Genomic DNA, 17,484 nt, shown 5'->3' on the forward strand with positions numbered 1-17,484 from the left:
ATCTGAGATTAGAATTGCCACTCCTGCTCTTTTTTGGTAGTTGTTAGCTTGATATATTTTTTTCCAACCTTTGACTTTTAATAAATTCACATCTTTGTTTGTAAGGTGTGTCTCTTGTAGACAGCATATTGATGGATCCTGTTTTCTTACCCGTTCTGTCACTCCCCGTCTGCTGACAAGCTTTTAAGACCCCAAACACTACTTACCAAAGTAGAATGTAGAACATTTTCTTTATAAACTATATTATGCCAGTTGAGCTAGATATTCCCCCAAGAACATGGTCCCCACAGCCTCAGCCCAGCAATTTGGTCCCTCAGGGAGTTTGGATGTGTTTATGGAACTTCCATGACCTTGCCCTGGACAAGTAGTGCTGGCTTCCCCAGTATTGTGTACTGTCTTACCCTTCACCAAAGTTACCGCATCTGTTGTCTATTTAGTGTTTTTCCATCCCCACTTCTCCCCTCCCTGATAACCATCAAAGATTGTTTCTTTTTGTGTGTAAAACCTTTTCATGAGTTTTCATAGTAGTGGTCTCATTCAATATCTGTCATTTTGTGACTGACTTATTTCACTCAGCATAATGCCCTCCAGATTCATCCATGTTGTGAAATGTTTCACAGCTTCGTTATTGTTCTTTATCGTTGCATAGTACTCTATTGTGTGTATGTACCATTCATCTGTTAATATGCATCTAGGTTGTTTATGTGTTTTTGCTATTGAGAACAGTGCTGCAGTGAACACGGGTGTGTGTATGTCTGTTCATGTGACGGCTCTTATTTCTCTAGGATGTACTTCTAGGAGTGGGATTGCTGGATCATATGGTATTTCTCTTTCTAGCTTTCTACGAAAGCGCCATATCGTTTTCCAAAATGGTTGTACCATTTTGCATTCCCACCAGCAGTGCATAAGAGTTCCAGTTTCCCTGCAGCCTCTCCAAAATTTATTATTTTCTGTTTTTTTTTTTAGTTCCTGCCAGTAATGGTGATGGTATCTCATTGTGGTTTTGATTTGCGTTTCTCTAATGGCTAGTGATTGTGAGCATTTCCTCATGTGTCTGTTAGCCACTTGAGTGTCTTCTTTGGTGAAGTTTCTGTTCATATCCTTTGCTTATTTTTTAATAGCATTATTTGGCTTTTTGTTATAGAGGTGATGGATTTTCCTGTAGATTTTAGAGATTAGACCATTGTCAGATTTGTCATAGCCAAACATTTTTTCCCAATCTGTAGGTTCTCTTTTTACTCTTTTGGTGAAGCCTTTTGATGAGCATAAGTGTTTAATTTTTAGAAGATTCCAGTTATCTAGCTTATTTTCTGGAGTTTGTGTGTTGTTAGTTTTGGTTTGTATGCTGTTAATGCTGGTATTAGGGCCTCTAGCATTGATCCTGTTTTTTCTTCTATGATCTTTATAGTTTTTAGTTTTATATTTAGGTCTTTGATCCATTTTTAATTAGTTTTTGTGTGTGGTGTGAGGTATGAGTCCTGTTTCACTTTCTTCCAGTTCTGCCAGCACCACTTGTTAAAAAGACTGCCTTTTCCCCATTTGATGGATTTTGGACCCTTGTCGAAGATCAGGTGACCATAGGTGGATGGATTTACATGTGGGTTCCCAATTCTGTTCCATTGGTCAACGTATCTGTCGTTGTACCAGTACCAGGCTGTTTTGACTTCCATAGCTGTATAGTAGGTTCTGAGGTCAGGTAGTGCGAGTCTTCCTACTTTATTCTTCTTCTTCAGAATTGCTTTGTGTATCCGGGGCCTCTTCCCTTTCTATATAAGGTCAATGATTAGTTCTTCCATCTATTTAAAGAATGCTGTTGGTATTTGGATCGAGATTGTGTCATATTTGTAGATTGCTTTGGGTAGAATTGACATTTTCACAATGTTGAGTCTACCTATCCATGAGCATCGTGGTATGTTTTTCTATTTATGTAGCTCTCTTTTGGTTTCTTGTGGTAGTGTTTTGTAGTTTTCTTTGTATAAGTCTTTTACATCCCTGGTTAGATTTATTTCTAAGTATTTTGGTTTTTTAGAGGCTATTATAAATGGTATTGTTTTCCTGATTTCCTTTTCATCCTCTTTATTGGTGTATAGGAATCGAACTGATTTTTGAATGTTTTTCTTGTATCCTGCTACTCTGCTGAATTTTTTCTATTAGTTCCAGTAGTTTTCTCGTGGAGTCTTGGGTTTTCTATGTATAGTATCATAACCCATTGCTGTCAAGTCGATTCCAACTCATAGTGACCCTATAGGACAGAGTAGAACTGCCCCATAGGGTTTCCAGGGAGCGCCTTGTGGATTCAAACTGCAGACCTTTTGGTTTGAAGCTGTAGCTCTTAACCACTATGTTACCAGGGTTTCCTGTAGTATCGTATTATCCAGAAATAGGGACAGTTTTACTTCTTCATAACCAATTTGGATGCCCATTTATTTCTTTTTCTTGCATTATTGCTCTAGCTAGGACTTCCAGTTCAGTATTACATAGGAATGGTGATAAAGGGCATCCTTGTCTTATTCTTGTTCTCAAGGGGAATGTTTTCAGCCTTTCTCCGTTAAGAATGATATTGGCTGTTGGTTTTGTGTAGCTGCCCTTTATATATTTAACACTTTCAGTGTTCTTGTTTTTCCTGAAGATCTGAGTTTTTATCTGGTATCATTTCCCTTCAACCTATAAAACATTCTTTAGCATTTCTTATGTAGGTAGGCTGCAAATTATCTTAGTTTTCCTTAATCAGAAAAAAATTTTCCCCTCCATTTCCTTTATTGAAGGATATTTTAGTTGGATATACAATTATGGGTTTGCATTTTATTTTCTTTCAGCATTTTTAAAAAGTAACTTTCAACTGTCTTCTGGCTTGCATTGTTTCTGATGAGATGTCAGCTGTCATTTATTTTCTAGTTCTTTGTAATACGCCATTTTTCTCTAACTATATTACAAATATTCTCTTTATATTTGCTTTCAACATTGTGATTATGATGTACCTAGGCATGATTTCCTTTTTATTTTGCTTGGAGTTTGCTTAATTTCTTTAGTCTGTAAATTTCTGTCTCTCTAACGGGGAAATTTTTTATTATTTCTTAAAGTATCTTTTTCCTGCCACATTTTTTCTGTTTTCTCTTTCTGGGATCAAGTTATAAGTTTATTAGATCTTTTGATATTGTATCACATGTTTTCAAGGCCCTGTTCATTTATTTCAAATCTTTTTTTTTCCTCTATGGCTTTCAAATAGTGTAAATTCTATTTGTTTATTTTCATCTTCGTTGACTACTCTGTCATTTTCATTCTGCTGTTAAGCCCATGCAGTACATTTCTTATTTCATACATTTTTCAGGTCTAGAATTGCCATTTGATTCTTTTCTATAGGTTGTCTATATGTTAATTCATTATGAGGATATTTTCCTTTACTTCTATAGGTGTAATTATAATTACTGCATTAAAATCCTGAGTGCTAATTCCAACATCTCATTCATCTCGGGGTTGGTTTCCACTGATTGCTTCTTTTCTTGCATTTGGATCAAAGTTTTCTATTTCTTCATATGTCTAGTAAATTTGAATTGCAACCTGAATATTGTGACTGATATATTGTAGAGACTCTGGCTTCTGTTTTGTTCCTCTTTATGCAATATTTATTTGCTTTGTTTTAAAGTCAGGCAGTTAACTTACCTGAACTCAATCCCCAACTCTTTGTTCCCTGTAGTGGGCAGCATCAGAAATCTCTGTTCAGTTCTTTTAGCATTAGCTGGGGGTGCTTGAAATCTGCCTCAGATGTACATATTTTATAGGTCAGTAAGAGATTTGGGCAGAGTGAATATTTTGGAGCTTTCTTTGCTTGCCTCCTGTCTGGGATTTCTTCCCTTCATTTTCTAGATCTCCACTGTCAAATAGAATTTTCTGCAATGATGGAAATACTCTCTTACCTGCACAATCCACAACAGTAACCACTAGCCACATGTGACTGTTGAACACTTGAAATGTGGTTAATGCAACTGAGAAACTGAAATTTTTATTCTAATTAATCTAAATTTAAATATAAATAGCCACATTTGGCTAGTGGACACTGTATTAGACAGCACAGCTGTAGAACATTTCCATTATCACAGAAAGTTCTTTTGGATAGCAGTGTTCTAGACATCATGGTCATCTTGAACTCTGTCTTCATTTTCCTCAACCAATGAAGCTACAAGTTTTTCTTCGGGTCTTAACTGACTCAGTCTGGAGTCTGCCCTCAGGTAAAAAGGTGTAAAAAGTAGGAATTCAGCATTGCTTTCCCTTCTCTTATACTGTGTACTTCCCTTCAATTTATTCCTGCTTTTGATTGCTCTCCAGAGCCTTCAAATAGTCATTTGGTACATTTTTGTCTAGAGTTTAAAATAATTATATCTGTGTCCTGTAAGAGCTACTGTACTATTTACCAGAAGCACAGCTCCACCTCTTAACTTTTAATCACTTTAGTAATGAACTAATTTTAAGAAATTCATTTTTGTGCTTTGTTATCAGAGTTATTTGGCACCTAATTAAATATTTTCTACTATGAAATATTTAGATCCTGCTAATACTGATACACCCAACTTGATCCCATTCTTTCAAGAAAAGTCTGGTTTCCTAATACTGTAACTCTTTAGATGAAAATGTATTTGGAAGACTTATTTTTCTGTATCTGTTAATAGAATTTTTATTTTAAACTATCCTAGTCCCTTTAACCTTACTAAAAGTATCACTGACTTTTAAGTTTACTGAATGTTAATATTCTAAATTTGATATTCCCATTTCAATTGTACTACAATTTAATGGAATTCTTCAAAGCAGTATACTCATATCATTGATAACCTGTTTGGTGAACCTTGTCTTTTTTTTCTAGGTACCTAAAAAGGTTTAAAGTGATGAAGATCAAAGTCTTAAGAAGCTGGTGCCGTCAGATCCTAAAAGGACTTCAGTTTCTTCATACTCGAACGCCACCTATTATTCACCGGGATCTTAAGTGTGACAACATCTTTATCACTGGCCCTACAGGCTCAGTCAAGATTGGAGACCTAGGTCTGGCAACCCTGAAGCGGGCTTCTTTTGCCAAGAGTGTGATAGGTATGTTTCGAGTGTACCTTGGAGCCGAACTTGCCTTCTAACAAGACTTTTTATTCAGAAGCCTTGGCCCTCTCAGAACTATTATTGAGTAAAATAAACTTCCAAATTTGTAGCTTGAACCCAGGAAGTGATCAGTTTTACTTATAAGATGTGGGGTTCTCTATATTTATGCTTCTAGAATCATCATGAAGACTTGATGTTTTATAGTTATGTAGACGGAAGGAGAACTTTGTTGATAAAACCTCATGTAACTATCAATTTTATTGAGTAATTCTTTGATACTTGTTATTATGAACTATTTATATAATTAGTGTCTTACTTTCCCCTAAAAGAAATGGAATTTTTGTGTAGTTTCTAAAGTCTGTTCAACATGTATGTATAGTCAAGAATATCTATCTCTTAAAACTTTATGAACAGATGTGAAAAATATGAGTTCATTCTGAAAAGTTTTATCAACTTTTTTCTTACTCCCACTCTTCAAAAGTTATATATCTAAAACAGTTTCTCAACCTTAGTACTACTGACATTTTGGGCTGAAAAATTCTTTGTTGTGAGGGACTGTCATTTGCATTGTAAGATGTTTAGCAGCATCGCTGGCCTGTACCCACTAGATACCAGTAGCATAGCATCTGCTATCTCCTAACCCCTAGTTGGTAACAACCAAAAATGTCTCCAGACATGGTGAAGCAAAATCACCTCCTATAAAGAGTCACTGATCTAAAGAACAAGGCTGTCCTTTCAGACTTTTAACTATATATTAGAGAGTAGTAACTGGAAAAATAATCTAATGCCCGTTTTTTGAAAAGCTTTCGTTCTCTGAAGAGGGTATCGCAATTTAAAACTTCAAATCTTCACAAATACTTTACTTCCCCCCCCCAAAAGGTGACAATAACAACAAAAGAAACCCATTAATTTTTAAAGTAGGCTAGAATGCTAAGTATTGATAGAAAGGGAAAAGCATAGAACACTAGTGATTTGCATATCCTTATTAAAAACAATGATCTCCTTGAAATACTATGTAACTTGGATTTGGAATGCTGTTTTTACAATCCAATCAGATTAACAAGAAGAATGGAAAGAGTTACTTAGAGCTGAATTTACTTTTTTGTTTTCCTTACAGAAAACATTTTTTTGATTGTCCTTGGCATCTTAAAATCTCTGACCCAAGAGAATTTTTCTTTCTTTGTTTTTAAATCATAGCATGCAAACTTGTTCTTGGAAATAATATAATTCGAAATATCCAGACTTAACTTCTTTGGAAGCGTTGCAAAACCTGGTTTTCTGGGTTCACATATACTTTGTTCATGACTCAATCTCTCTGTATTTGAGTTGTGTCTGTGTGTGCGCGTGCACATGTGCATGTGCACATTTGTCATGTCTATAGTTTGTCCCTCACCTTATTTCTTATATCTGCAGTAGGCTTATTTGTGTACGGCAGGTGGATGGTAAGTATGTGAAGAAAAGGGCTCTGGTGAGTGGCCTTTTGAAGTCAATTACACTTTATTTTATTATTTTTAAAAACTTACTGAATATCCAGTTTTTCAATGTAAGGACTCTTTAAAAGTAAAACTGATCGGTTGGAATGTTAATGGCAAAAGACGAGCAGTGAATGTTAACCTTACAGCTACCATACAGTAGGGGGCAGAAAGGTATTTTGAGCTTTTTCAACCCATCATCTTACCTTACCATTATATGTACTTTATTCCTTGCTAGTCTCTTACCTTTTTCTCTGTTTGTTTTCAATATGAGTTATATTAGCTTATCTTTTATCCACGGCCCTGTTTTGACATATTGTTTAATAGGAATCCATTTGAAACAGTGAATAGATGCTATTGGAAACAGTAAATAGGCACTTGACTCTGCTCTAGTTTCTTATAAAGGCCTTGCAATGGAAGATCTTTATGATCTTTGCTGGAACAAACTAAGATTTCCTTCCTCTTTTCCCCCTCCCCCTTTCTCTTTCTTTGTTTCGTTTTTTCCCCTTCCACTTTCTTTTCTCTCACAGATCAATCCCTCTGCTTCTCCCCACGGTGAATAACGCCTGCAGCTTCTACTTGCATTGAGTCTGAATCATTCTTTTAATTTAAGGTACCCCAGAGTTCATGGCTCCTGAGATGTATGAGGAGAAATATGATGAATCCGTTGACGTATATGCTTTTGGGATGTGCATGCTTGAGATGGCCACATCTGAATACCCTTACTCAGAGTGCCAAAATGCTGCGCAGATCTACCGTCGAGTGACCAGTGTAAGTCTTCCTATAACTGATCAGTCTGAGCTAGGGTGACATCTAACCAAAAAAAACCCAAACTGGATAACATTGAACCATAGTTTGGGATGGTTGAGGTATATGCAAAGCTATTGCTCATGATACAGTTAAAGATCAAAGAACCACGAGTTTATCTAGACCCTTCTTGCATTTTTTAAACCTTTATTATGAGATATATTTCAATGTTTAAAAACTTACTTTCATGACCTACTCTATATAAACATATATAAGCATTGTAAGTAATAAATATTTTTTAATTTTTTTAGTTGTAATTTCCAACGTGGTAAATATCAATAGATGTAACCCGCATAAACAAACAAACTCACTTTTATGAAACCCCTTGTTTATTTAAATAAACTCTTACTCCTTCCCACCATAAAGCTTAGTTTCTGAGTTAAAAGTAATGTTTTTAACTCAGGCTCCTTTGTCAAATTAATTTGTTCACAGACTTGTCTCTGAACGACTAAATTTGATTTATTAAATCATACGTGAGTACCCTCAAAGTTTAAGGTATAAATTAATACCTTACTGTAGTTTAAATTACCTGTGACGGTTCATCTCTTTTGGCCAAGTTATTTTCTAGAGTTGGCCGTTTAAAGCCTAAAACATAGTTATTAGGTCCATAATCATAAAGCACATAAGGAGGCTTTCCACAAATGACATAAAAGTTAAGGCAAGTAATTCCGCTGAGTATTTTTGAACCTTTTTCTATTATGTATGAGAAAGTTCAAACATACATAAAAGTAGAGAGAATAGTACAATGACTTCCCTTTAATTCAACTCAACATGAATGTTAAAACTGTTCTGTTACACTTGTTTCATCTGTCCCTTTCTCTCTTTTTCACCATGTCATTTTACCATTACATACTTCATTATGCTTCTCTAAAAAATACAGATCTTTTCTTACATAACCATGTCATACCTGAACAAATCAACAATTTCAAGATCATCTAATACCCTAAATCTATTCATATTCCCTCCATTGTTTCAAACATGTGCTTTTTACAGTCAGTCTGTTCAAAATATGATCCAGCAAGGTCCACAGAAGGTATTTCATTGTATGCCTCTTAATCTCAATCTAGAACTGTTGTCCTCACTGTCTTTTTCTGCATGCCATTGATTTATTGACAAAATTAGAGGAATTGTTTTGAAGAATGTTTCATGTTTTGGATTTATCTATTTGTTTCCTTGTGATGTCATTTAACTTGTTATTCTACCTTCAGTATTTCTGTAAACATAAGTTTGCTTCAGAGTAGTTGGGGAGGGGAGTTTGTCAATGATGTCAAAATAATTCTGCCTTCTTTGATCTCATTCACATGAGAATACAAAGTAATTTTCCAGAGTCTATATGATGTGTGATATTGCAACTGATAAAATGCAGAAGTGAATAAGAGAATCCATTTGTCTTCTCTTAAGCCATACTTCAAGATTGCAAAAATGTAAGACAACACCAATCTTCTCACTAAATATGTTTGCTTTTTTTGTTTGTTTTGTTTTGGAAGATACAGTTTGTTTGTTTTGTTTGTTTTAAATAAAAAAATGTTATTTATATGAACATGTTTATTATTGTAACTAATAAACATTTTAAAATTTTCTCATTTTTAATTTCCAACATGGTAAATATCAGTAGAAATAACCCACATAAACAATAGCTCTCTGGGGTCCTCAATAGTTTTTAAGAGTATAAAGGGATCCTGAGACAAGAAAAATTTGAGAACCACTACTCTAAACCTTGGTAAAATTTTGATTGAACTTTTTTGGCAACAATACTTAATGTGATGCTGTGTATTTTATCATTCAGCACATAGTATCTAACCCAATTTAGTGATGCAGTTTCTTTGAATTTTGACATAGTAGACTAAGATGTGATTATAAATTGCTTATATTAGGTTTGAAGGCTGGTCAGAGTGGTAATTTATTTTGAAAGCTGATGGGAAACGTTTTGCTTTAGGTAGACTGAGTTGGTTTTAAATCTTCATAAACAAAGGCTTGGAAGAAATCTTTGATTACCTCATTGCTGTGAATATTCGTTTAATGTCTTTTTTTATTGTTGTTATATGTTTATATATGATAGGTATGGAGCTACTTTGGACAGTTAATTTTTTTAATTCACCATAAATGTTATGAACTACAAGATCTCCATATGCAATAATAATAATAGCTACTGTGTGCATAAAAAGGAGCAAGTTATTCCTGGCTTTTTAACTGGAGTTGGTATTTTATCAGATATAGTTATTATTATTGGGTGTATGTCTCCAAGTTTCTGTCGTGAGAACTTACTGTTATGTTTTCAGTTATCTTTTCAATGCTCACCCATCCCATCCCACCCCAGGTTCCAATCCATGATGGGGCTTACCAAAGCATTGATTCTCAAATTCAGGTAGGGAGCAGGGGAAATAGTTTGTGAAGCTGTCAGATAATTCTCGTAAGTACCCTAGTCATTACCCTTAGAGAGCTCATCTGTTTTGTCTCTCAGAGTTCTATACCTTTAGTCCAAGTTCAGGTCTCTTATATATTATTCCCTTTTCTTCTCCCAGTGCATAATTATTTACATTTGGCCTTTTTGGGGGCAGAATGAGCTATTTGCTATGTGATTTTCCCCTTTATTCCTTCCTTCTTGTTGGTGTTAGGTGCTGTCGAATCATTTCCAACTTATAGTGACCCTATGTACAACAGAACAAAACACTGGCCGTCCTGCGCCATCCTCTCAATCCTTGTCCCGCTTGAGCCCATTGTTGCAGCCACTGTGTCAGTCCATCTCGTTGAGGGTCTTCCTCTTTTTCAAGCATGATGTCCTTCTCCAGGGACTGATCCCTCCCGATAACATGTCCAAAGTATATGAGATGTAGTCTTGCCATCCTTGCTTCTAAGGAGCATTCTGGCTGTACTTCCTCTTCTTTTGGCAGTCCATAGTATATTCAATATTCTTACGCCAACACTGCAATTCAAAAGTGTCAATTCTTTGGTCTTCCTTATCATTTTTCAGCTTTCACATGTATGGGATGTGATTGAAAACGTCATGGCTTGGGTCAGGTACACTTTAGTCTTCAAGGTGACATCTTTGCTTTTCAACACTTTAAAAGAGGTCTTTTGCAGCAGATTTGCCCAATGCAATGTGTCTTTTGATTTCTCGACTGCTGCTTCCATGGGTGTTGATTGTGGATCCAAGTAAAATGAAATCATTGACAACTTCAACCTTTTCTCCATTTATCATGATGTTGCTTATTGGTCCAGTTGTTAGGATTTTTGTTTTCTTTATGTTGAGGTGTAATCCATACTGAAGGCTGTAGTCTTTGATCTTCATCAGTAAGTGCTTCAAGTCCAAGGCCCCTGGCCTCATTCTGACTGATGATATTGAGCTTTTTTATTATCTCTTTACATAGATGTAGTAGATTTGACTCCTGTGTATTTCCTCTGGTGAGGTCCACGTGTATAGTCACCGTTCATGTTGTTGAAAAAAGGTATTTGCAGTGAAGAAGTTGTCATTCTTCCAAAATTCTATCATGCGATCTACGGCATCGGTTCGATCACCTAGGTTGTATTTTCCAACTGCCAATCCCTCTTTGTTTCCACCTTTTGCATTCCAGACACCAGTAATTATCAATGCATCCTGACTGCATGTTTGATCAATTTCAGACTACAAAAGTTGGTAAAAATCTTCAATTTCTTCATCTTTGGCCTTAGTGGTTGGTGTGTAAATTTGAATAATAGTTGTATCAACTGGTCTTCCTTGTAGACGTATGGATATTGTCCTATCACTGACAGCATTGTACTTCAGGATAGATCTTGAACTGTTCTTATTCTTTCCTTATGATTGTTGAAACCTAAAGAGGTATATTTAACTCCTTGTTTTTTACTCTCTATTTGCAGTATATCAGGTTTTTGTTTCAGAATACTTTTTAGATGCAATCCTTCTTCATTCCCATTGCCACAGCTCTTTCACATCTTCCTTACTTTACACCAGTGTGCTTATCAAAACCAAATGAAACCCATTGCTGTCGAGTTGATTCTGACTCAGAGCGACCCTACAGGACAGAGTAGAACTGCCTCATAGGGTTTCCTAGGCTGTATATCTTTATGGAAGCAGACTGCCACATCTTTCTCCTTTGGAGCAGCTGATGAGTTTGAATCATCGACCTTCTGATTAGCAGCTAAGTGCTTAACCACTATACCACCAGGGTTCCTTGCTTATTAAAGCAAGTACAAATTCTGCTTTTTATCCTTCAGTGTATTTTCTTTATAAATTTGTTAATCTAATATTTTTGCTTTTATTAAATCTTAGAGACTGTTGTGGGATTTTATTGAACAGCCATAGCTCTCCGTGTGGCATGATGTGTCAGGTTAGAATATTGATTAGTAAGCATTGTACGTGCCTACTAAAAACGTACATTTAGTTTTTTAAAGGCTTTATTGAAATATTTCACTTACCATACAATTGCCCTATTTAAAGTGTACGATTGAATGGTTGTTAGTGTATTCACAGATAAGTGCAACAATCACCACGGTAAATTTTAGAAAAATTTGATCAGCTCAAACAGCTGTATCATTTAGCTATCATCCTCTTTCCTCCGCTCCCTCCTCCCCCCAGTTCTAAGCAATCACTAATATGCTTTCTGTCTCTAAAGATTTGCTTGTCCTAGACATTTCATGTAATTGGTATCATATATAAGTGGTCTTTTGTGACTGGCTTCTTTGACTTAGCATGTTTTCAGGGCTCATCCATGATATAGCATGTATCAGTAATTTATTTCTTTTTATGGTTGAATAATATTCAGTTGTATGGATATACTGTGTTTTATTTATCCATTCACCAGGTTGATGGTTAATGGACATTTGAGTTATTTACACTTTTTGGATATTATGAATAATGCTGGTGTCTTAGGCTGGGTTCTCTAGTGGAGCAAAACCAGTGAAACATATACATATATATAACAACCAAAAACCAAACCCATTGCCTTCTAGTTGATTCCGACTCATAGCGACACTATAGGCAGAGCAGAACTGCCCCATAATATTTCCAAGGAGCAGCTGGTGGATTCGAACTGCCAACCTTTTGGTTAGCAGCCATAGCTCTTAACCACTGTGCCACCAGGGCTCCATAAATATAGATAGATTTAATTCAAGGAAATGGTTCTCACAGTGGTGGAGGCTGGCAAGTTCCAAATCTGTGGGTCAGGCATCAGGCTGGAGGCTCACCTGACTCACATGGTTGTAGGGGCTGACAAACCCAAAATGGGCAGGTCAGACGGCAGCCTGCTGGGTCACAGGACTGCAGGAGCTGGCAAATCGCAAAATACGCAGGTTAGGCAGCAGCCGATTAGCTCATGTCCCAAGAACTGGAGGTCAAATGATAATGAGTCGGAAGCAGTATCCAGAGGGAGAGTGAACTTTGCCGGAGCATCTATTTATATACTGGAGGCAGGCCACACCCCCCAAACTTCTCTTAGCTGATTGGCTGCTCGTAGCAGATCTCATCATGGAGATGATTATTTTATATCACATTATGAAAGCGCAAACTGTCCAATGTTTGTCAAACCACTGAGACTCTTAGCCTAGACAAGTTGACACATAACATTAACTATCACAGCTGCTATAGACATTCATTTCATTCAAAATTTTTTTGTGTGGACATATGAGTGCAGTTGCTGGAATATATGGTAATTCTGTGTTTCACCGTTTGAGGGCCTGCCAGACCATTTTACATTCCCACCAGCAGTGTATGGGCTTCAGTCTTTCCATATCCTCATCAACATTTGTCATTATCTGACTTTGATTTTAGCCATCCTAGTAGATTTGAAATGGTATCTTAATGTGGTTTGATTTGCCTTTCCCTGATGACTAATGATGTTGACTATCTTTTCATGTGCTTATTGTTCATTTGTATACCTTCTTTGGAGAAATGTCTATTCCTTTGCCCATTAAAAAAAAAAATGCCATTGTGATAAAATACATATGATAAAAATTTGCCATTTTAACTTTTTTTAAGTGTGCTTTATTCAACATATTGTGCTATCCATTTCCAAAAGTTTTTCATCACCCCAAATAGAATCTCAGTATCCCTTAAGCAATAACTCCCCATCCCCGCTCCCTCCAACTCCTTTCCAGTTGCTATCGAGTTGATTTCAACTCATGGTGACTCCATGTGTTGCAGAGTAGAACTGCACTCCTTAAGGTTTTCAAGGCTATGACCTTCTAGAAGCAGATCTCCAGGTCTGTTCTTCCGAGTTGCCTCTGGGGAGGTTTGAACCCACAACCTTTCTGTTAGTCGTCCAACAGTTGCTTGCGCCACCTGGGGAAGCCCATAGTAACCACTGATAAACTTTGGTCTCTATGCATTTGCCTATTCTAGTTATTTCATGTAAGTGGAATCATACAATATTTTGACCTTTTATATCTGACTTACTTCACTCTGCATAATGCTTTCAAGGTTCATTCACATCATAGCAGGTATCAGGACTTTGTTTATCTTTATGGCTTAATAATATTCCATTGTATGGATATACCACATTTTGTTTATCTATTCATCTGTTGTGATCACACAACTTTGCTTGCTGAAAGTGAAGCGGACTTGAAAGACTTACTGATGAAGATCAAAGACCACCGCCTTCAGTATTGATTACATCTCAACATAAAGAAAACAAAAATCCTCCTAACTGGACCAATAAGTAACATCATGATAAATGGAGAAAAGATTGAAATTGTCAAGGATTTCATTTTACTTAGATCCTCAGTCAATACTCATGGAAGCAGCAGTCAAGAAATCAAAAGACGCGTTGCATTGCGCATATCTGCTGCAAAAGACCTCTTTAAAGTGTTAAAAAGCAAAGATGTAAGCTTGAAGACTAATGTGCACCTGACCCAAGCCGGGGTGTTTTGGATCGCATCATGTGCACATGAAAGCTGAACAATGAATAAGGAAGACTGAAGAAGAATTGATGCCTTTGGATTGCGGTGTTGGCAAAGAATATTGAATACACCACGGACTGCCAAAAGAAGGAACAAATCTGTCTTGGAAGAAGTACAACCAGAATGCTTCTTAGAAGCAAGAATGGCAAGACTACATCTCACATACTTTGGACTTGTTATCAGGAGGGATCAGTCCCTGGATAAGGACATCATGCTTGGTAAAGTAGTGGATCAGCGAAAAAGAAGAAAACCTTCAACGAGATGGATTGACACAGTGGCTGCAACAATGGGCTCAAGCATAACGATTGTGAGGATAGCATAGGACCAGGCAGTGTTTCATTCTGTTGCACACAGGGTTGCTATGAGTTGGAACCAACTCAGTGGCACCCAACAACAACAACATTCATCTGTTGATGAACACTAGGGTTGTTTCTGCCTTTTGACTATTGTGAATAATGCTGCAATGAACATTGATGTATAAGAATCTATTTGTGTTCCTAATTTCAAGTCTTTTGGGTATATACCTAGAAGTGGAATTGCTAGGTAGTATGGTAAATCTAATTTTTGAGGAACCACCAAACTGTTTTTCACAGTGGCTACACTATTTTATGTTCCCACTGGCAATGCACAAGGATTCCGACTTCTCCACATTGTCGCCAATACTTGTTATTTTTCATTTTTCTGATAATAGCTATCCTAGTGTGTGTGAGGTGGTATCTCATTGTGATTTTGATTTGCATTTCCTTAAATGACTAATGATACTGAACGTTTTCTCATGTGCTTATTGCCCATTTGTATATCTTCTTTGGAGAAATCTATTTAAGTCCTTTGTTCATTTTTTAAAATTGTGTTTTCTCTTTATTATTGAGTTATTTGAGTTCTTTATATTTTCCAGATACAAGTTCCTTATCGTATAGATGATTTGCAATTATTTTCTCCCATTCTGTTGGGTTATCTTTTCACTTTTCGTAATAGTGCCCTTTGAAACATAAAAGTTTTTAATTTTGATGAAGTTTAGTTTGTCTCCTTTACCTTTTGTTGCTTGTGCTTTTGGTATCATATCTAAGAATCTATTGCCAAATCTAAGGGCATCAAGATTTATTCATATGTTTTCTTCTAAGAGTTTCTTTAGTTTCAGCTCTTACATTTAGGTCTTTGATCCATTTTGGGTTAATTTTTTTTATATGGTATGTGGCAATGGTCCAACTTTGTTCTTTTGCAGGTGGATATCTGGTTGTCCCCACACCATTTGTTGAAAAGACTATTCTTTTCCAATCGAATGATCTTGGCACTCTTGTTTATTTTTGGACTCTCCATTCATTCATTCATTTAATTGTGCTTTAGATGAAGATTTATAGAGCAAATTAATTTATCATTAAACAGTGAATACATACATTGTTTTGTGACACTGGTTGCTAACCCTGCGATATGTCCACACTCCCCTTCTTGAACTTGGGCTTCCCCATTTTCATCTGCCCAGATTTCCTGTCCCCTCCTGCCTTCTCCTCCTTGCCCCTGTGCTGGTGTGCTCGTATACATGGTTGAACTACATGTATTATTGTTTGTTTTATAGGCCTGTCTAATCTTTGGCTGAAGGGTAAACTTCAGGAGTGACTTCAGTACTTAGTTAAAAGGGGTATCTGTGGCCATATTCTAGAAGGTTCTTCAGTCTCTGTCAGACCATTCTTTTTTTGTGAGTTTCAATTTTGTTCTACATTTTTCTCCAGCTGTGTCTGGGACCCTTTATTGTGATGCCTGTCAGAGTGTGGACTGTCAATTCTATTCCATTGATCTGTGTATCTATTTTTATGCCAGTGCCACATTGTCCTGATTATCACTGATTTGTAGTAAGTTTTGAAATGAGGAAGTGTGAGTTCTCCTACTTTATTCTTATTTTAAGATTGTTTTGGCTATTCTAGGTTCCTTTTAATTCCATATAAATTTTAGTATCAATTTGTCAATTTCACAAGGAAGTCAGCTAGGATTCTGATGGGTGTTGCATTGAGTATTGCCATCTTAACAATATTAAGTCTTCTGATCCATGAACATGGAATGTTTTTCCATATTTACATCTTCTTTAATTTCTTTCAACATTGTTTTATAGTTTCCAGAGTGTATGTTTTGCACTTTCATTACATTTCTTCCTAAGTATTTTATTCTTTTTTGATGCTATTCAACAGAATTGTTTTAACTTTATTTTGGGGTTTTTTTTTTGCAAGTGTATAGAAATACTTTTTTTGTATATCAATCTAATATCTTACAAACTTACTGAACTCATTTATTAGTTTTATTAGTTTTTTCATAGATCCCTTATATTTTTCAATATATAGGATCATGCCACTGTGAATAGAGATAATCTTACTTCTTCCTTTCCAACCTGTTATTTTTTTTTTTTTTTAATTTTCTTGCTTAATTGCCCTGGCTAGAACCTACAGTACAATGTTAAATAGAAGTGGCAAAAGTGGGCATCCTTGTCTTCTCTTTGATCTTAGGAGGAAAGCACTCAGTTTTTGTGGATTTTTTGTAGATGCCCTTTATCACATTGAGGAAGTTCCCCTCTATTTCTTGTTTGTTAAGTGTTTTTATCATGAAACTCTGTTGGGTTTTGTCATGTGCTTATATGCATCTATTGAAATAATCGCGATTTTTGTTTCTTTGCTTTTATATTGATATGCTATATTACATTAAATGCATTTCAGATGCTAAACCAACCTTCCATTCTTAGCATATGCGTTTAGTTTTAGGTACTATAAAATAATATTCTCTAAGAACATTTCTTAATGAATTTTGAATCTTAAAAAAAGACAGAGTTTGGCAAAAGTTAGTGTATGCAGCACTTTAAGGTTGGTAGTTGTCATGCGATCACACCTAAATTTATTTTATTTTATTTATTTATTTATTTATTTATTTATTTTATTGTACTTCAGGTGAAGGTTTACAGAACAAATAGTTTCTCATGAAACGGTAGTACACGTTGTTTTATGACACTGGTTAACAACCCCACAACATATCAACCCTCTAACTTCTCAAACTTATTTTTTTATTTTTATTTTTTTAGTGAAAATACACATAGCCAAAGATACACCATTTCAAAAATTTCTACATGCACAGTTCAGTGACATTGACTACGCTCTTCCAATAGTGCTATTATTCTCACTTAAGATGAAGGCTTACAGAACAAAATAGTTTCTCATTTAACAGTTACTACAAATGTTGCCCTATGACAATGGTTAAC

At 35.8% G+C, this 17,484-nt stretch overlaps 1 protein-coding gene across 5 annotated transcripts in view; it reads left to right on the forward strand.

Moving 5' to 3' along the window:
* Positions 1 to 17,484, forward strand: part of WNK1 (WNK lysine deficient protein kinase 1) — a 173,028-nt gene that overhangs the window by 81,150 nt on the left and 74,394 nt on the right. For all 5 annotated transcript variants that reach the window (XM_004381200.2, XM_004381201.2, XM_023735695.1 and 2 more), the window contains exons 3-4: positions 4,856 to 5,076; positions 7,165 to 7,322. In XM_004381200.2, the coding sequence (XP_004381257.1) occupies positions 4,856 to 5,076; positions 7,165 to 7,322 (379 nt within the window). The remainder of the gene's footprint in view (positions 1 to 4,855; positions 5,077 to 7,164; positions 7,323 to 17,484) is intronic.

This window comes from Trichechus manatus, unplaced genomic scaffold, assembly GCF_000243295.1.
Source record: "Trichechus manatus latirostris isolate Lorelei unplaced genomic scaffold, TriManLat1.0 scaffold00081, whole genome shotgun sequence".
In the NCBI taxonomy this organism is placed as follows: domain Eukaryota; kingdom Metazoa; phylum Chordata; class Mammalia; order Sirenia; family Trichechidae; genus Trichechus; species Trichechus manatus.